Source organism: Coenobita brevimanus, chromosome 66 (genome assembly GCF_032717465.1).
Source record: "Coenobita brevimanus isolate Jiangsu-jjx chromosome 66, ASM3271746v2, whole genome shotgun sequence".
NCBI lineage: Eukaryota > Metazoa > Arthropoda > Malacostraca > Decapoda > Coenobitidae > Coenobita > Coenobita brevimanus.
Window position 1 is genome coordinate 25,791,835 of NC_137019.1, and position 18,374 is coordinate 25,810,208.

Genomic DNA, 18,374 nt, shown 5'->3' on the forward strand with positions numbered 1-18,374 from the left:
TTTGGAAATAAAAAATTTATCCCAGACTAGATCGAAAGCCTTTGAGATGTCAAGTGCAATGGCAAAACTTTCGCCAAAGTCCCAAAAGGAGGATGACCAGGAGACTGAAAGGTAGGTGAGAATATCGCCAATGGAGCGTCCCTGATGGAACCCATACTGACGATCAAAAACAAGGTTGTGATAGGAAAGATGCTTTAAAATTTTCCTATTAAGAATTGACTCAAAAACTTTTGAAATACAGGATGATAAAGCAATTGGATGATAATTAGAGGGTTGGGAATGGTCACCCATCTTTGGGACTGGCTGAATGAGAGCAAACTTCCAGCAAGAAGGAAAGGTACAAGTTGATAGACAAAGGCGAAAGAGTTTACCTAGGAAGAGTGTAAGCACAGAAACACAGTTCTTGAGGACAACAGGAGGAACTCCATCAGGCCCATATGCCTTGTTAGTATTGAGGCCTGTGATGGCAGAAAATACATCAGCTGAAAAAATTTTAATGTCAGCCATGAGAAAGTCAGAGGGGGGAAGTGATGGAGGAACAGTACTGGAATCGTCTAAGGTGGAATTGGAGGAGAAAGTCTGAACGAAGAGATCTGCTTTATCAGTAGAAGAAATAGCTACAGAACCATCAGAGTAAAAAAGAGGAGGGAAGGATGATGAGGTGAAGTTGTTAGAAAGGTTTTTGGCAAGGTGCCTGAAGGAGAGGGAAGAATTCGAGTTGGAGAGTTGAGAGCATTTATTACGGATGAAATTATTTTTAGCACAGCAAAGAACAACACTTCTTTCTAAATAATCAGTTTACCAATAATGAAGCTTTACTTCTTTATCTTATTTGTCCATTTTTGATGAATAAAATAATTAATATATTTACCATAACGCGCATTTTGCACTACTGCAAGATCCTACAATCACATACGTTACATCTATGGGGTGTTTTTAAGAGGTTGTTTCAAATGGAAAATGTTAGTGTGTCCCTGGATAAGTGAGGCATTGTACATAATGCAATGATAAAGCCTATGTATAAGAATATATATCAGATATCTGGGAAAAATTGGTAACCAGAAGGGTAAATTTCCCAAACTTCCTGGTTAACTGGGATTGTACTGTATATGACTAATGATAATGAATTTATACCAGTTCTTCAAAAAATAATATTTCCAAAAGCCCCCTGATCCCAACCATTTCAGAATTTGGGAATTGTACAGTATGCTCGTGTATATGTTTAATCTGTCTCTCAGACTGTAACCTTTCTGAGATTTTCTCCTCAACCTCACAGTGCTTTGCAGTGATTGCAAGTTGGCTAAGCACTACTTTCTTTTGGTGGATCTATCACCTCCATAGAGAGAAGAAAATGAGTAGAACAAATGTACTATGATAGAAACAAACAAATTTGTGGTTAAACATTATGTTTTCATGGGGTAAGATAGTCTATGATTACCAAAATACACATTGGACACACTACCAGATCCCTCAAATTAGTCACATTTAAGTTAACTAGCATTCTACTAGATTATCCTTAAGGGTCAAGAAATCACACATACCTAGAAAAGTACCAAGTTGAGACAGCAGAGGCAATGATCATCTGCTGGCAGGCTAGGATGAATTCTGCTACCCACACCAAGCCCACTATCCACACCCACCACAGGGACCGCACCCATGTAGGATCCAGGTACTCCAAAACTTTTTGTGGGGTGCCTGGATACCAAAGTAGATGGGTGTAATAAATATATGAGTAATATCATGAACACATGTATCAAAAACCTACTGAACCAATACTTAAAACTACTTACATCAATTAAACTTATCTTAACCATATTAGAGGTATCGAAATATAGAATACCAATGTATGTGAGAACAAATTCTTGCTGAGCCTAAAGCCCATTCTATTCTTGTACAGACTGAAATGGAAACACTCAAACTGGGAATGTGTGTGTGTGTGTGTGTGTGTGTGTGTGTGTGTGTGTGTGTGTGTGTGTGTGTCTGTGTTCTTACCTAATTGTATCTTTACAGGAATGAGTCAAGCTCGTACTGTCCCGTGTCTTAAACCATATTTATCGTACATATCCTTAAATTTGTGAACTGTTTTGGCACACACTATTTCATTCGGTAGTGCATTCCACTGATCAATTGCTCTATTTGGGAAACTGAATTTCCTTACGTCTTTATCACCTCTCTTCTTATGCAGTTTTTTGCAGTGTCCTCTTGCTGATGCTTCCCCATAGGTTAAGTGATCATTTATGTCTATTTTCTCCTTCCCTGGTATGCATTTATATAGCATTATCATGTCACCTCTTTTCCTTCTCTCCTGTAGTGCTGGTAGATTCAGTTTATTTAGTCTTTCTTCGTAGGTTAGATCCCTTAAGCTTGGTATCCATCTTGTAGCAGCCCTTTGAACTTTTTCAATCTTGTCTATGTGTTTTTTGAGATAAGGACTCCAGACTACTGATGCATATTCCAGGGTTGGTCTGATGAATGATGTTATTATCCTTCTTAGCATGTCTTCATTTATGTATGTAAATGCTATACTCCTATTTGCAAGCAGTGTATACATGTTCCGTACTTTCTCCCTGATGTGGTCAGCAGGAGATAGTCTGTTATTGTTAATCACACCTAGGTCCTTCTCTCTTTCTGATGTGTGTAGGGTTTTATTTCCTAATGTATAATCCCAATCAGGTCTTTTTCCACTTTTACCAAACTTGATTACATGACACTTGTCCACATTGAATTCCATTTGCCATGTATTACTCCATTCATGAAGTTTATTTAATTCTTCTTGTAGCTCTTTACAAGAGTCTGTGTTAGTAATTCTCCTTTGTATTATTGCATCATCAGCAAACATACTTAGATAGCTTTCATTTCCAGTGTTACTGTCTATATCATTTATATACACTAAAAACATGATTGGTGCCAGCACTGAGCCCTGTGGTACTCCACTAGTCATTCTTTCCATGATGAGTAGTTTCCCCTTAGTACTGTTCTCATTTCTCTTTTTATGAGAAAATCTTGCATCCAACAAAACAGTTTGCTTCGAATTCCTCCTTGATGGTACAGTTTCCATAAAAGTCTTTGGTGTGGTACTGTGTCAAATGCTTTCTTGAAATCTAAATAGATACTGTCCACCCATCCTTCTCTTTCCTGTATTGTGTCTTTTACTCTGTCATAGTAGCTCAACAGATTAGTAAGAAACGATTTACCTTTTCTGAAACCAAACTGTCTTTCTGTTATCATATTGTGTTCTTCTAGGTGATTTACCCAAGCTTTTCTTATAAGCTTTTCTAATACCTTGCTTACAACACTGGTCAGTGATACTGGTCGGTAGATGAGTGGATTTTGTCTATTCCCTTTCTTGAATAAGGAGACAATATTAGCCTTCTTCCAAATATCAGGTAGTTTACCTTGACTCAAGGATTTCTTGAAAATTAAAAATAATAGTTTACTTAACTCTTTGCACATTCTCGTAGCACCCAACATGAAATTTCATCAGGACCATTTGCTTTTTCTCTGTCTAAATTACTAAACTCCTCCTGTATTACTTTTTATGATATTTGTATATCTGGTAGTATGTGTGGGCAAGCATGTTCCATATAGTCCCTTTCAAAATTTTATTCTTCTGTAAAAACTGATTGAAAATTCTTATTTAGTGCTTCACAAATATCTTTCTCTTGTGCATAGGTGATTCCTTCATCCATAATGGATTGTATTATATCTTTTACTTTGGTTTTGCTTCTGATGTAGCTGTAAAATAGCTTCAGTTGATCACTACTTTTATTTATGATATCCTCCTCAAACTGTTTTTGGGCTTCCCTCCTTATTCGTGTATAATCGTTTCTTGCCTGTTTGTAATTATTATATGCCCTTTCATTATTGTGTCTTCTGTATCTATTCCACAACAAATCTCTTCTTTCTTTTGATTTTTTACATTCTGTATTGAACCATTTATTTATTTTCTTATCTGGTTCTTTGTGCTGTGGGATGTACTTCTGGACTCCTATTTCATAAAATTCACAGAATTTTTTATATACAGCATTTAAATCTTGTCCTCTAAGCTCATTTTCCCAATCAACTTCTAAGAAATACTTCTTTAGGTCTTGATAATTTCCTTTTTTACAGTTTAGGCTCTTTTTGTAACTTTCATTGCTGTTAACTATGTCATATGCTATCCTGAAGTTGCAATTTAGTATTGCATGATCGCTTTTCCCGAGTGGAGGGTGATATATTAAACTGTCAATATCATTTTCTTGCCTAGTAAATATGAGATCTAGCACTGAAGGTACATCGACTCCTCTTTTTCTGGTGGTTTGTCTCACATGTTGCGTTAGGAAAAACTCTTGCATGAGATCCAGGAGCTTTTGGTCCCAACAGCTTTCTTGGCTTATTATATCTAGAGTATTCCAATTTATATTTGTATTAAAATCTCCAGTTAGTATAATTCTTTCCAATTTCTCTTCCATTTTATGTAGTAATGCTCTTAAACTCTGAATTGTACTCTCTGCCAGGTCCTCATATTCGTCTTTCCCATGTGCTTGATCTGGGTGGCATGTACAAATTGGCTACAATTACTTTCCCTTCAGATGTGTTGATCTCTTCTGCAATCAGTTCTACTTGTGAGCGTATATCTAGTTCTATTTCTTTGACTTTTAGATTTTTCTTAGTTAATATTATACTTCCTCCTCCTTTTGTTAAGTTTTTATCTCTTCTCCATATATTATATTCCTCTAAGTTTAGTATGTCATTTGATATCCTTGGTGTTAATTTTGTTTCAGTTAGGCATATTATATGTCGTTCATTTTCTCTGGCATAATCATTCATCTCTAATAATTTAGATACCATTCCATCCACATTTGAGTACATCAACTTAATCATCTTGTTTATATACTTGTCATGACATGGTTGTACTACCTTCCTCCTTTTTTCTCCCTCCTGTTTATGTACCACTTTCGTACCTGCAATCTTATTACTTTGTAAAAAAATGTGTTCTTCTCTTCTTCTGATCTTCCCTCATTTTTTGTTTTTGCTTCCTCCCTCTTCTCTTTCAGTAATTCCAGTTCCTCTTGTGTTAGGCATCTTCTTATCCATACATTTTTGAACTCCCCTTTTTCCATAAGATTCTTTGCATTTTTTAGAATCTCCTCCACGATGTTTACACTCTGGAAGGTTACCTTTAGAGGTCTTGACTTGCTTTTCTCGTATTTCCCTAACTTTTTGTGTTCCTCTATGTCTTTACTACAGATTTCCTCTGATACTTCTTTCAGTAAGCTCATTACATTTGCCAGCTCCTTTTTGTCTCTTGTGATCTTGTTTTTTTACTTCTTCCTCTTCTATACCAGTGATTACTATAGATTTGTTTATATCTACTGAATCTCTGACTAACTTTGGATTGTTTTGGATTATTCTTTTCACTTCCTTTTTAATGCTTTTTTCTTCCACCCTTGTTTCTAAGTCTTTCTTTACTTTCATCATTTCAGCATACGTGGTTTCCACATCATTTTTGTAGCTTTGCACAGCTTCATTCACCTGTGTTATCTTCTCCTCAATATCACTACTCTGGTCTATCAGCCTGCTTACTTGCCTAATTGTCCCTGTATTATTTTTGAACTTTTCCATAATACTCTTGTGGTTGACTACTGTACTTGCCATTTCACTCATTTTCCTCCTAAGTGTACTCACTTCCACTATTAGTTCATCTATTGTTGTGTCTTTCTTGTTGACCTCCCTTCCTAGTTTTTCTATTTCTTCCTTTTGCAAGTGCATCTGCTTCTTAATTTCATCAATCTCACTCTGGAAGGCCATCTCCAGTCTGTGTACACGCTCTACCAGTTTATTGTGAGTCTCCATTTCAACCAGTTCTTGGTAGAAATCATCACCTTGCTTTCTACCTTTATCCTTTTCTTTTCCATATTTGCTTTACTAAAGTATGTGGTCATCTTGCAATACTAAAAGCACAGAGTATTTACATTCCCTGGGACAGTTGTAGTCTAAACAAACAATCAGCTGATTGACAGCATTCTTTTGCTACTCGGTTCTCTTTTCTGTTTGAACAAGTCTTGTTTAAACTTCTTCTTATAGTTTTTTAAAAATAATAAAAAACCATTTAGTCTAACCTGGTACAGAGCTTGACTCATATATAGATATTAATTTAGGTAATGCCACTGGCCGTGCTGGCTCGGTATGGAGCGCTGTCGGCCTGCGTCTGCACTTCTTGGTGTCTCCCATGTGTGTGTGTGTGTGTGTGTGTGTGTGTGTGTGTGTCTTTGTGTGTGGTAGGGGAGTGCTGTTTATGAAGAGGAGTGGAAAAGTGACTATGCTTGGCTGTCCAGTTTGTGAGAAGGGTAACTGTAGATATGGCTAGAGCATTTATATAACAGAATCTGTCGCCTCTCTTCCTTCTCTCCTGTAATGCTGGCAGGTTCAATTTTTCGAATCTTTCTTCATAGCTTCAGTGTGTGCGTGTGTACTTACCTAATTGTATCTTTACAGGAATGAGTCAAGCTCGTACTGTCCCGTGTCTTAAACCATATTTATCGTACATATCCTTAAATTTGTGAATTGTTTTGGCACACACTATTTCATTCGGTAGTGCATTCCATTGATCAATTGCTTTGTTTGGGAAACTGAATTTCCTTACGTCTTTATCACCTCTCTTCTTATGCAGTTTTTTGCAGTGTCCTCTTGCTGATGCTTCTCCATATGTTAAGTAATAATTTATGTCTATTTTCTCCTTTCCTGATATGCATTTATATAGCATTATCATGTCACCTCTTTTCCTTCTCTCCTGTAGTGTTGGTAGATTCAGTTTATTTAGTCTTTCTTCGTAGCTTAGGTCCCTTAAGCTTGGTATCCATCTTGTAGCGGCCCTTTGAACTTTTTCAATCTTGTCCATATCCTTTTTGAGATGAGGACTCCAGACTACTGATGCATATTCCAGGGTTAGTCTAATAAATGATGTTATTATCCTTCTTAGCATGTCTTCATTTATGTATGTGAATGCTATTCTCATATTTGCAAGCAGTGTATACATGTTCTGTACCTTCTCGCTGATGTGGTCAGCCGGAGATAGTCTGTTATTGATAATCACACCTAGGTCTTTCTCTCTTTCTGATGTGTATAGGGTTTTATTTCCTAACTTATAATCCCAATCAGGTCTTTTTCCACTTTTACCAAACTTGATTACATGACACTTGTCCACAATGAATTCCATTTGCCATGTACTACTCCATTCATGAAGTTTATTTAATTCTTCTTGTAGCTCTTTACAAGGGTCTGTGTTAGTAATTCTCCTTTGTATTTTTGCATCATCTGCAAACATATTCAGATAGCTCTCATTTCCAGTGTTACTGTTTATATCATTTATATACACTAAAAACATGATTGGTGCCAGCACTGAACCCTGTGGTACTCCACTAGTCACTTCTTTCCATGATGTGTAGTTTCCTCTTAGTACTGTCCTCATTTCTCTTTTTATGAGAAAGTCTTGCATCCAACAAAACAGTTTGCCTCGAATTCCTCCTTGATGGTACAGTTTCCATAAAAGTCTCTGGTGTGGTACTGTGTCAAATGCTTTCTTGAAATCTAAATAGATACTGTCCACCCATCCTTCTCTTTCCTGTATTGTGTTTGTTACTCTGTCATAGTAGCTAAACAGATTAGTAACACATCATTTTCCTTTTCTGAAACCAAACTGTCTTTCTGTTATCATACTGTGTTCTTCTAGATGATTTACCCAAGATTTTCTTACAAGTTTTTCTAATACCTTGCTTACAACACTGGTCAGTGATACTGGTCAGTAGTTAAGTGGATTTTGTCTATTTCCTTTCTTGAATAAGGGGACAATATTTGCTTTTTTTCCAAATATCAGGTAGTTTACCTTGACTCAAGGATTTCTTGAAAATTAAAAATAATGGTTTACATAACTCCTTTGCATATTCTCGTAATACCCAACATGAAATTTCATCAGGACCACTTGATTTTCCTGTCTAATCTACTTAACTGCTCCTGTATTACTTTTTCTGCTATTTGTATATCTGGTAGTATGTGAGGACATGTGTGTTCCACATAGTCCCTCTCAAAATTTTTTTCTTCTGTAAAAACTAATTGGAAATTCTTATTTAGTGCTTCACAAATATCTTTCTCTTGTGTATAGGTGATTCCCTCGTCCGTAATGGATTGTATTATATCTTTTACTTTAGTTTTGCTTCTGATATAGCTGTAAAACAGCTTTGGTTGATCACTACTTTTATTTATTATATCCTCCTCAAACTGTTTTTGGGCTTCCCTCCTTATTCTTGTATAGTCGTTTCTTGCCTGTTTGTAATTATTGTACGCCCTTTCACTATTGTGTCTTCTGTATCTATTCCACAACAAATCTCTTCTTTCTTTTGATTTTTTACATTCTGTATTGAACCATTTATTTATTTTCTTATCTGCTTCTTTCTGCTGTGGGATGTACTTCTGGACTCCTATTTCATAATATTCACAAAAATTTTTATATACAGCATTTAAATCTTGTCCTCTAAGCTCATTTTCCCAATCAACTTCTAAGAAATACTTCTTTAGGTCTTGATAATTTCCCTTTTTATAGTTTAGGCTCTTTTTGTAACTATCATTGCTGTTTACTATGTCATATGCTATCCTAAAGTTATAATTTAGTACAGTAATCCCGCATTTTTTGCAGATTTTTTGTCTACGGTTTTGCCCTCTCGCGGATTTTCTTAGCATTAATAAGTTCAACTAAAATATCCTTGAATATACAGAAAACAAAAAATTTGAAATTCCCGCAACTTCCAATTGTAGCGTGGTAAACTCATGCCACCCTCTGTCCCTTTCCCGCAGCCCCTCTGCCAGTGTTACCATATCTAGCATAATTTTATTCTTTTAGCATAATTTTGATAAAATTTTCGAGTCTGGAATATTTTTTAGCATATTAGAAGTTTTAGCATCATTCTAGCATAATTTAGAATGGAATGGAATATTTTTGGAATAATTTTATAAAAGCTACAAATCAGAGAGAGAGAGAGAGACACGAATAGGGTAAGAAGATGTAAGGTTTGAATAGTTGGTTACTTTCAGTTTGGGCTTGGTTGGGTTGGATTAGGTTAGGTTAGGTTGGATTAGGTTAGGTTAGGTTTTAGGTTAGGTTCGGCTTGGTTCGGTTAGGTTTGGTTAGGATAAGTTTGAGCTTTGTATTTTACCCATGAAACCTAGGTTTTTCCGATGAATTTTGGTATGATTCATTAGATTTTCAGCTTCATTTCAGTGGGAAATGACCATTTTCTGTGTTTCCCCCCCTCCCTATAACCCACGATTCCCCAAAGATCCCCCATTGTTGCAGGGGGATGGGGGGGGGTCATATCTCAAAATCTGGTTATTTCCGACGGAAATGATGCTCAAAATCGAATGAATCACATCAAAATACACCAGAAAAACGTAAGTTTCGTGGGAAAAAGCAGTATGGGCAGAAAACCGATATTTACCCTCTTACTGTATGTAGGTTATTTTAATATTTTCATAGTAAACAGTACATAATTAATATATAGCATGAATATGTATAGAATTTTATCATTTAGCTTCAAGTTAGCATAATTCACTTTTTACTTGGAACAAATATGCTCAATCTAGCATAATTTTTTCACTGCCCTAGCATAATTTCGTTGTTTGGGTATGGCAACACTGCTCTCTGCCCCGCATAATCCTCAGTCCACGCCTGACTGGCTCACGTGTATGGTGTTCTTGTAACCGTACTATGATATGAGCCTCTTGCCTCCCACTTGCTTTCCACATGGCCCCAGGACATAAGCCAGCCTCACCAAAGGCTAATAATACAATTAGTAAGAACTCCAAAGTGACAAAACGATCAAGAAAAGTTATGACCTTAGAAAATTGTGTTACTGGACAAGCTAAGAAATGACCGTGCGAGTGTTTGCTATCACCATTTAATGCATCTTTTCATTTTGTACTGTTTTGTGAATAAATGTGTAGATAATTGTGTATTACAGTACGGTGTTTACGTTTTTCCTTCATAATGAAGTATGTGCTTTCAATCTTGTAAGAAGGTATTTCGGGATGAGTATGGAGGTTTCGGGACAATTCGCAGTCACAACAAACACAAAACAATTCGCCTTCATTAATGAAGATAGCTATGGGTGACGCTAGAATATAATTCAAAGGCGACTACAGCGAGGAAGAAACAAGTTAATTATTGACTAAAGGTGCAACTAATAAATAATATCCAGAACCTACGCTACTGAACATAGACTTTGCTGGATCCCCCTGAAATATAGTTATTAAAGTATTGATTAATTAATAATAAGTATATTGATGAAAGTATTGATTAGTATATTTATAGAATGGCGGGGAATCGTCCAGGGTGCGAATTGTTCTGAAGGGGAATCGTCTATGTTTTGACGGGGAATTGTCTGACGGCGAATTGTCTTGCAATCAGTATGGACGTGGACTGTGTGATGGGCAGCATGGTGGACACAAGTGCAAGATTCAATTGTTAATAGAGTATTCGCGAATTTAAATTTTCGCGGGGGTTACAAGAACGTAACTACCGCGAAATATGCGGGATTACTGTACTGCATGATCGCTTTTGCCGAGTGGAGGGTGATATATTAAACTGTCAATATCATTTTCTTGCCTTGTAAAAATTAGATCTAGCACTGAAGGTACATGAAGTCCTCTTTTTCTGGTGGTTTCCCTCACATGTTGCGTTAAGAAAAACTCTTGTACGAGATCCAGGAGCTTTTGGTCCCAACAGCTTTCTTGGCTATTTATATCTAGAGTAATCCAATTTATATTTCTATTGAAGTCCACAGTATAATTCTTTCCGATTTCTCTTCCATTTTATGTAGCAATGATCTTATACTCTGAACTGTACTCTGTGCCAGGTCCTCATATTCATCTCTTTCCCATGTGTTTGATCTGGGTGGCATGTACAAATTGGCTACAATTACTTTACCTTCAGATGTGTTGATCTCTACTGCAATCAGTTCTACTTGTGATGGTATATCTAGTTTTATTTCCTTGACTTTTAGATTTTTCTTAGTTAACCCCTACTTTACCGAAAATGTGTTTTGATGTACCCCCGTACATCGCCAGTAAACACCCGTGAGACACCGGGACCGCTACCGTTGTACGCTGGTACACCCTCTAATGAATGGCAGCTTATGGGCGTCAGGGTAGCCCGGTAAGGCTGTTTCTGAGGACCTCGTGTTAGCAACAGCTCTGTTTTGACGACAAAGACTGTGACGAAGTTCTGACGAATTCTGACATCATAAGTTATGTCATGACTGAGTTACGGTGGCACCAATGGCTTGCTCACTCATCTGTGATGTAACCTCTTTTAGACCAATCATTATTTTATTTATAATTTCTACTACAGATATCGTACTATATTTTCTGCTGACATACAGCAAAATTTACACCCCCTGGCCTGCCTGAGAGAGTTAGTTACCACGCACTTGACCACGAGAGAGGGTGTACAGGATATTTTTCTCTCATGGCATCTCTGGCAAATTCCGATAGTGACGAGTTTATTCCTCATGAGGATACTTATTTAGATGTATCAGATGATGATGCAGCAGTGTCTGATGTGTCAGTAGATGACTGTGATCCTGAAAATGATAGCGAAGTTGATGTGAGTGAGGAAGGAGGAGGAAAATAGTAGGGAGCTTAGTGACGCTGCACTCTCGGCAACAAGTGGGTCAAGGTCGCCATCACCATCACGTGTGTCCACATACTTCATGCTTAGCTTACAAGGTACGTAAATAAGCCATCCATCTGTGAAGGACATTTTTTTAATGCCAGTTTGTACAGTACTTACCTGGGTAACAGTACTTCAGCATAAGATATGTAAACTTATATACCGTAATGATTTATTTAATAATATTTTTTTATTACCAACATCATGCTGGGTTTATGTGATCATCAGTATACAAACAAATAAAAAAGAGTGAATAGTTTTGACGTGGCCAATAATATACACTACCTCTCACACTACGGGAGGGGGAGCTATCAGGTCGGTATGGGGGGTAAACGTAATGTTTACATTTGGGGGAGGGGTCGGTAAAGAAGGGGTTAATATTATAATTCCTCCTCCTTTTTTTAAATATCTGTCTCTTCTCCATATATTGAATTCCTCTAAGTTTAGTATGTCATTTGATATCCTTGGTATTAATTTTGTTTCAGTTAGGCATATTATTTGTGGTTCATTTTCTCTGACATAATCACTGATCTCTAGTAATTTAGATACCATTCCATCCACATTTGAGTACATCAACTTTATCATCTTGTTTATATACTTGTCATGACATGGTTCTACTACCTTCCTCCTTTTTCTTCCATCCTGTTTGTGTACCACTTTCGTACCTGCAATCCTATTACTTTGTAAAAAAATTTCTTCTTGTCCTCTTCTGATCATCCCTCATTTTTTGTTTTTGCTTCCTCCCTTTTCTCTTTCAGTAATTCCAGTTCCTCTTGTGTTAGGCATCTTTTTATTCATACATTTTTCAACTCCTCTTTTTCCATAAGATTCTTTGCATTTTTTAGTATCTCTTCCACAGTGTTTACACTCTGGAAAGTCACTTTTAGAGGTCTTGTCTTGCTTTTCTCGTACTTCCCTAACCTTTTGTGTTCCTCTATGTCTTTACTACAGATTTCCTCTGATACTTCTTTCAGTAAGCTCATAACATTTGCCATCTCCTTTTTGTCTCTTGTGATCTTGTTTTTAACTTCATCCTCTTCTATACCAGGGATTACTATTGATTTGTTTATCTCTACTGAATCTCTGACTAACTTTGGATTGTTTTGGATTATTCTTTTCACTTCCTTTTTAATGCTTTTTTCCTCCACCCTTGTTTCTAAGTCTTTCTTTACTTTCACCATTTCTGCATACGTGGTTTCTACATCATTTTTGTAGCTTTGCACACCTTCATTTACTTGTGTTATCTTCTCCTCAATATCACTGCTCTGGTCAATAAGACTGCTAACTTGCCTAATTGTCTCTGTGTCATTTTTAAACTCTTCCATAACACTCTCGTGATTGACTACTGTACTTGCCATTTCACTAATTTTCTTCCTAAGTGTACACAATTCCACGGTTAGTTCACTGACGGTTGTGTCTTTCTTATTGGCCTCCCTTCCTAGTTTTTCTATTTCTTCCTTTTGCAAGTGCATCTGCTTCTTTATTTCATCAATTTCATTTTTGAAAGCCATTTCTAGTTTGTTTACACGTTCAACCAGTCTATTGTGGGTCTCTACTTCAACCAGTTCTTGGTAGAAATCATCATTTTGCTTTTTACCTTTATCCCTTTTCTTTTCCAAATTTGTTTTACTGAAGTATGTATCCATTTTGCAATACTTAAAGTGCAAAGCATATACTTACAATCTCCGTCTTGTTGTAAACAAACCTCAGAGATGACTCACCGTATTCTTTCGTCTTGGTTCTATTTCCTGTTTTTACAAGTCTTGTTGAAACTTATTATTTTTTTCCTTTTTATAATGAACAATTATTTAGTCTAACCTGGTACTGAGCCTGTGTACCTAATTGTTTACCTAATTGTGATATACAGGAAACGAGCTACGCTCTTGGGGTCCGGTCTCCGTTCCTCAATAAGTGAAATTTAGCTTTAAACTCGTTAAGTTTTTAGACTGGAAGATCTCTTTGCCCTGGCTATTCCACAGGTCTATACATCAATAAGCAAAACTATATTTCTTGATATCCTTCAAGCAGCTTGGCTTCTTCAGTTTCATCCCGTGTCCTCTTGTTACTATCTTATCCCATAAAAACAGATCTTCTTTGTCAATTTTATCTACTCCCATCATGGTCCTGAACACTGCAATCATGTCGCCTCTCTTTCTGCTAAGGACGGCAACTCCAGCTTTTCCAGCCTCTCTCTGTACGACAGATCTGACAGACTGGGGATCATTTTGGTTGCTGTTCTTTGTATTCTCTCAATCTTGTTTATATATTTCTTTTTGTGTGGGGACCACACTACTGCTGCATATTCTAACTTGGGGCGAATCAGGGCCACTATTAATTTTTTCATCATCTCCTCATCCATATCATGAAAAGCTACTCTTATATTAGTCAGGAGTTTATACGTCTCTCTAACAGTCTTTTTAATGTGTTTTTCAGGTGACAAACTGTCCTGGACCAGCACTCCCAAATCTTTCTCTTCTCTCGGTTTTGTGATTATCAGTCCTTTCTCATGCCTCATCTAGTTCTTACCCACAATTATCATGGATTTTGCAGTTTTAAGGAACGAAATGGAACGAAAATGTTTGCTAATTAGAGGAAAAGTTACTCTTTCGTCCATGTGTTATCGTAGCGTTCAGTTCCACATTCTTCGTTCAATTTAATGCTTCCCAACACTTCCAACTAACTGAGCATACTGTTATCAATCCTTTCTCATGCTTCACCTAGTTCCACCCCACACTCATAATGGGTTTCGCAGTTTTAGGGGACGAAATGGAACGAAAATGTTTGCTAATTAGAAAAAAATACTTTCGTCTATGTGTTCTTGTTAGTGTTCAGTTCCACATTTTTCGTTCGGTTTCGTGCTTCCCAACACATTTAGGACCGACTGAGCATACGGCTATCAAGTCCTTTCTCGCTTCTCAGAGACTCTACCTCAGTCATATGGGTTTCGAGTTTTGGGAGACGAAACTGAACGAAAATGTTTGCTAATCACAGACACACACACACAAACACACACACACACAAAATACTTCTGCTCGTGTAAGTGAGCATTCAGTTTTACATTCTTCGTTCTTCTTCCTGATAGTCTTATGTTTGTCGGATTACTTCTGGGAGGTAAATAAACGTTTCATACTAAATCTGTTTCCCCCGTCGTTTTAAGTTGTATTCCGCTGTCAACTTGTTTCACACATCAGGGCTACGGTGAAATTAGGGCCTGTCCTAACCTAGGTGTTTAAACTTGACCTAACCTAGTTTAACTATACCTTATAATTTAACCTAACCTAACGTAGCATCCAGTTGGGAAGTTGGGAGACGAAAATCACCTACCCCTGGGGGTAGGGGGGTTTTCAAGAATACTCCCCCAGTATCCCTGCTTGTCGTAAAAGGCGACTAAAAGGGTTGGCGGAGGGTTAGTGCCCCTCCCTGGAAAACAACTAACTAAAAAAACAAACAAGAAGCCTTGGACAAGGACTGACCAAACGATGACGACCCAGGACCGGACAAAGGACTTGGTAATGAGTACATGGAATGTAAGAGGAGCGAATGATGAGGTGAAAGAGAGAGAGATTGTCCAGGTGCTTGAGGGTGCGAAAGTGGATGTATGTGGAATAACTGAAACAAAATGTAGAGGAGAAAGTGTGAGAGAATGGGAGTATGGATGGGGTATATGTGCAGGAGTAGATGAGAATGAGAGGGCAAAGGAAGGAGTATGTATAGTTGTGAGTAAAAGATGGAAGAAGAGCATAAGACAGTATGGATCAGTTGGGTCAAGGATTGTGTGGGTAAAGTTGAAAGTTGGAATACAAATGTGGGCGATTGTGTGTGTGTATGCGCCAATGCAAGATCGTGCTAGAAGAGTGAGAGAAGAGTTCTGGACAAAAGTGGAAGTGTGCATGGAAAAGTTTGGAAGGAATGAGAGAGTGTTTTTGATTGGTGATATGAATGGTAAAGTTGGTAATGTGAAGGTGGATGGAATAGTTGGTGAGTGGGGTGTGCCTGCTGAGATAGATGAGAATGGGAGTGCGTTAGTGGACATTTGTGCTGGGAGGGGGTTGGTGATAGCCGATACCCTCTTCAGGCATAAAATGATCCACAGGTATACATGGCGAGTGATGAGAACGGTGGGTGGTGAACTGAATGAAAGGAAGGCAATGATTGATTATGTGTGTGTGGATGAAAGGATGCGAAGATGTGTAAAGGATGCAAGAGTGTACAGTATAGAGGTTGGGGGAGTGGACTTTCTGACCACTACTTGGTGGTGGCCGAATTAGGATGCAAGTAAGATGGAGGAATAGAAGAAGGGAAAGACGAGAGGAAGGAATAGTCGCAAGGAGAGTGGAGAGGTTACAAGAGGATGAGAAAAAGGCAGAGTATAAGAGAGAAGTGGAGGAACGATTAGGCAAATATGAAGTGGAGCAGATGGGAGACGTGGAAGGTGTGTGTAAGATATTTACAGAAGAAATATGTGCAGCATGTGATGTGGTGTGTGGAAGGAAGAGAAGACGGAGGGGGGTGCAAGGAACAGCGTGGTGGACTGAAGAGGTGAAACAGGCTGTGGCACAAAAGAAGAAAGCATAAAATGAATGGAAGAGAAATTGGGGCGTGGAAGAAGTTGAGAGGCGAAAGAGAGAGTTATATGTGGAAAGAAAGAGAGAGGTGAAAAGATTAGTAAGAGAGAGTAAGAAGAGAGTGGATGAGGAATTTGGAAGGAATTTGAGTGTAAAGTGGAGGGACTGTAAGAAAATGTTCTGGAGAGAAGTGAAAAGTGTTATACAGGGTGGAAGTGAAGTTAGTAGGGGAGTGAAAGATCAAAATGGTAGATTACTAGTGGAGAAGGGAGAAAAAGTGAGCAGATGGAGAGAACACTTTAAGGAATTGTTGAACGTAGAGGATGGAAGTAATGCGAGTATAAGTGGCTGGGGAATGGCTGGGAGAAGGAGGGAGGTGAGAAGACAGGAAGAAATCAGTAGGATAGAAGTTGTGGAAGCAATGAAGAAAGTTAAATCGGGGAAAGCCCCAGGAATTGATGGAATGTGTGGTGAAATGCTGAAGCATGGGGGAGAGATAGTAGTAGAATGGATGTGGAAGATGTGCAGATTGGCCTGGGAGGAAGGTAGAGTCCCGGAGGATTGGAAGTCAGGCATAATTATTCCCTTGTACAAAGGAAAAGGGGAAAAAGAAGTGTGTGGTAATCATAGGGGCATTTGTCTTCTTAGTATAATGGGAAAAGTGTATGGCAGGATACTTATAGAAAGAGTTAGAGAAAGAACAGAGAAATTAGTTGGAGAAGAACATGGAGGCTTTAGGAAGGGAAGAGGTTGTGTAGATTAGATATTCATTCTTAGATCTTTAGTGGAAAAGTTTCTAGAGAAGGGAAAGAAGTTGTATGCAGCTTTCATGGATTTGGAGAAAGCATATGACAGGGTGGATAGACAAGGATTGTGGAAAGTGTTAAGAATATATGGAGTAGATGGGAAGTTGTTGAATGCTGTGAAGAGTATGTACGATGGTGCGAAGGCTGCAATGCGTGTGGATGGTGAACTAAGTGAATTTTTCTCTTTGAAAGTTGGTTTGAAACTGGGATGTGTCATGTCTCCATGGTTGTTCAATCTGTACATGGATGGGGTAGTAAGAGAGGTACAAGGTAGGGTAGTGGATGTTGGAGTGGCCCTGGTGAGAGAGGATAGTGTTTGGAAACTCCCTGTACTGTTGTTTGCAGATGATACTGTGTTGTTGAGTGAAGACGAAGGGGAGCTACAAGGCTTGGTGGATGAGTTTGAGAGAGTGCGTAAGAAACGGAACCTAAAGGTGAATGTAGGGAAGAATAAAGTGATGGTCTTTGAGAGAGGTGAAGTTAGTGAATGTACAGCGAGGTTGGATGGTGAGGAATTGGAAAATGTGAGTACGTTCAAGTATTTGGGTAGTGTGATGAGTAAGGATGGAGGTTTGGAGGGTGAAGTGCTTGAAAGGGTGCAGCAGGGAAGAAAGGTTGCTGGTTCCTTGAAAGCATTGATAAGAAACAGGGAAGTGAGCATGGAAGTGAAAAAGTTACTACATGACAGTATTGTGATACCAACTCTAACGTACGGAAGTGAAGCTTGGACATTGTTGGAAGGACACAAGTCAAGAGTGAGAGCAGTGGAAATGAGTTATTTAAGAGGAGCCTGTGGAGTCACGTGGAGAGAAAGGCTGACAAATGAGGATATAAAGGAGCGTTGTGGTGTGGATCTGGATGTGATAGGAAGCGTTATGAGGAACACACTGAGGTGGTTTGGCCATGTGAAGAGGATGGAGGGTGAAAGACTGACAAAGAGAGTGTATGTGAGTGAGGTGGAGGGGGGAAGAGGGAGGGGGAGGCCGAGGATGAGATGGAGGGATGGGGTGGAGAGGTATATGAGAGAGGGGGGTGTGAGTTGGGAGCAGGGCAGTGAAATGGCGGGGGACAGGGCGACTTGGAGGCGATTTGTTTGTGGCCACCCCAAACGGGATTGAGGCGTCTGGCAATAGACAGATAGATAGATGTTATGGCTTAAGGAACGTGATGATAAAAAGTGGGAAATTTTTCAGCAGGAAAAGGTAATTTACCACCCTGAAAATAGTCAGAAAAATACAGAAAACAAACTGGAGGAATATGAACTGAATTGGTAAGGTTCTTCCACTGCTTTAAGCGTACAAA

The 18,374-nt window shown here is 38.3% G+C and overlaps 1 protein-coding gene across 1 annotated transcript in view; it reads right to left on the bottom strand.

The window, feature by feature from the left end:
* Window positions 1–18,374, bottom strand: part of Ctl1 (choline transporter-like protein 1) — a 764,015-nt gene that overhangs the window by 231,922 nt on the left and 513,719 nt on the right. The window contains exon 10 of the mRNA XM_080276719.1: window positions 1,542–1,695. Within this exon, the coding sequence (XP_080132845.1) occupies window positions 1,542–1,695 (154 nt within the window). The remainder of the gene's footprint in view (window positions 1–1,541; window positions 1,696–18,374) is intronic.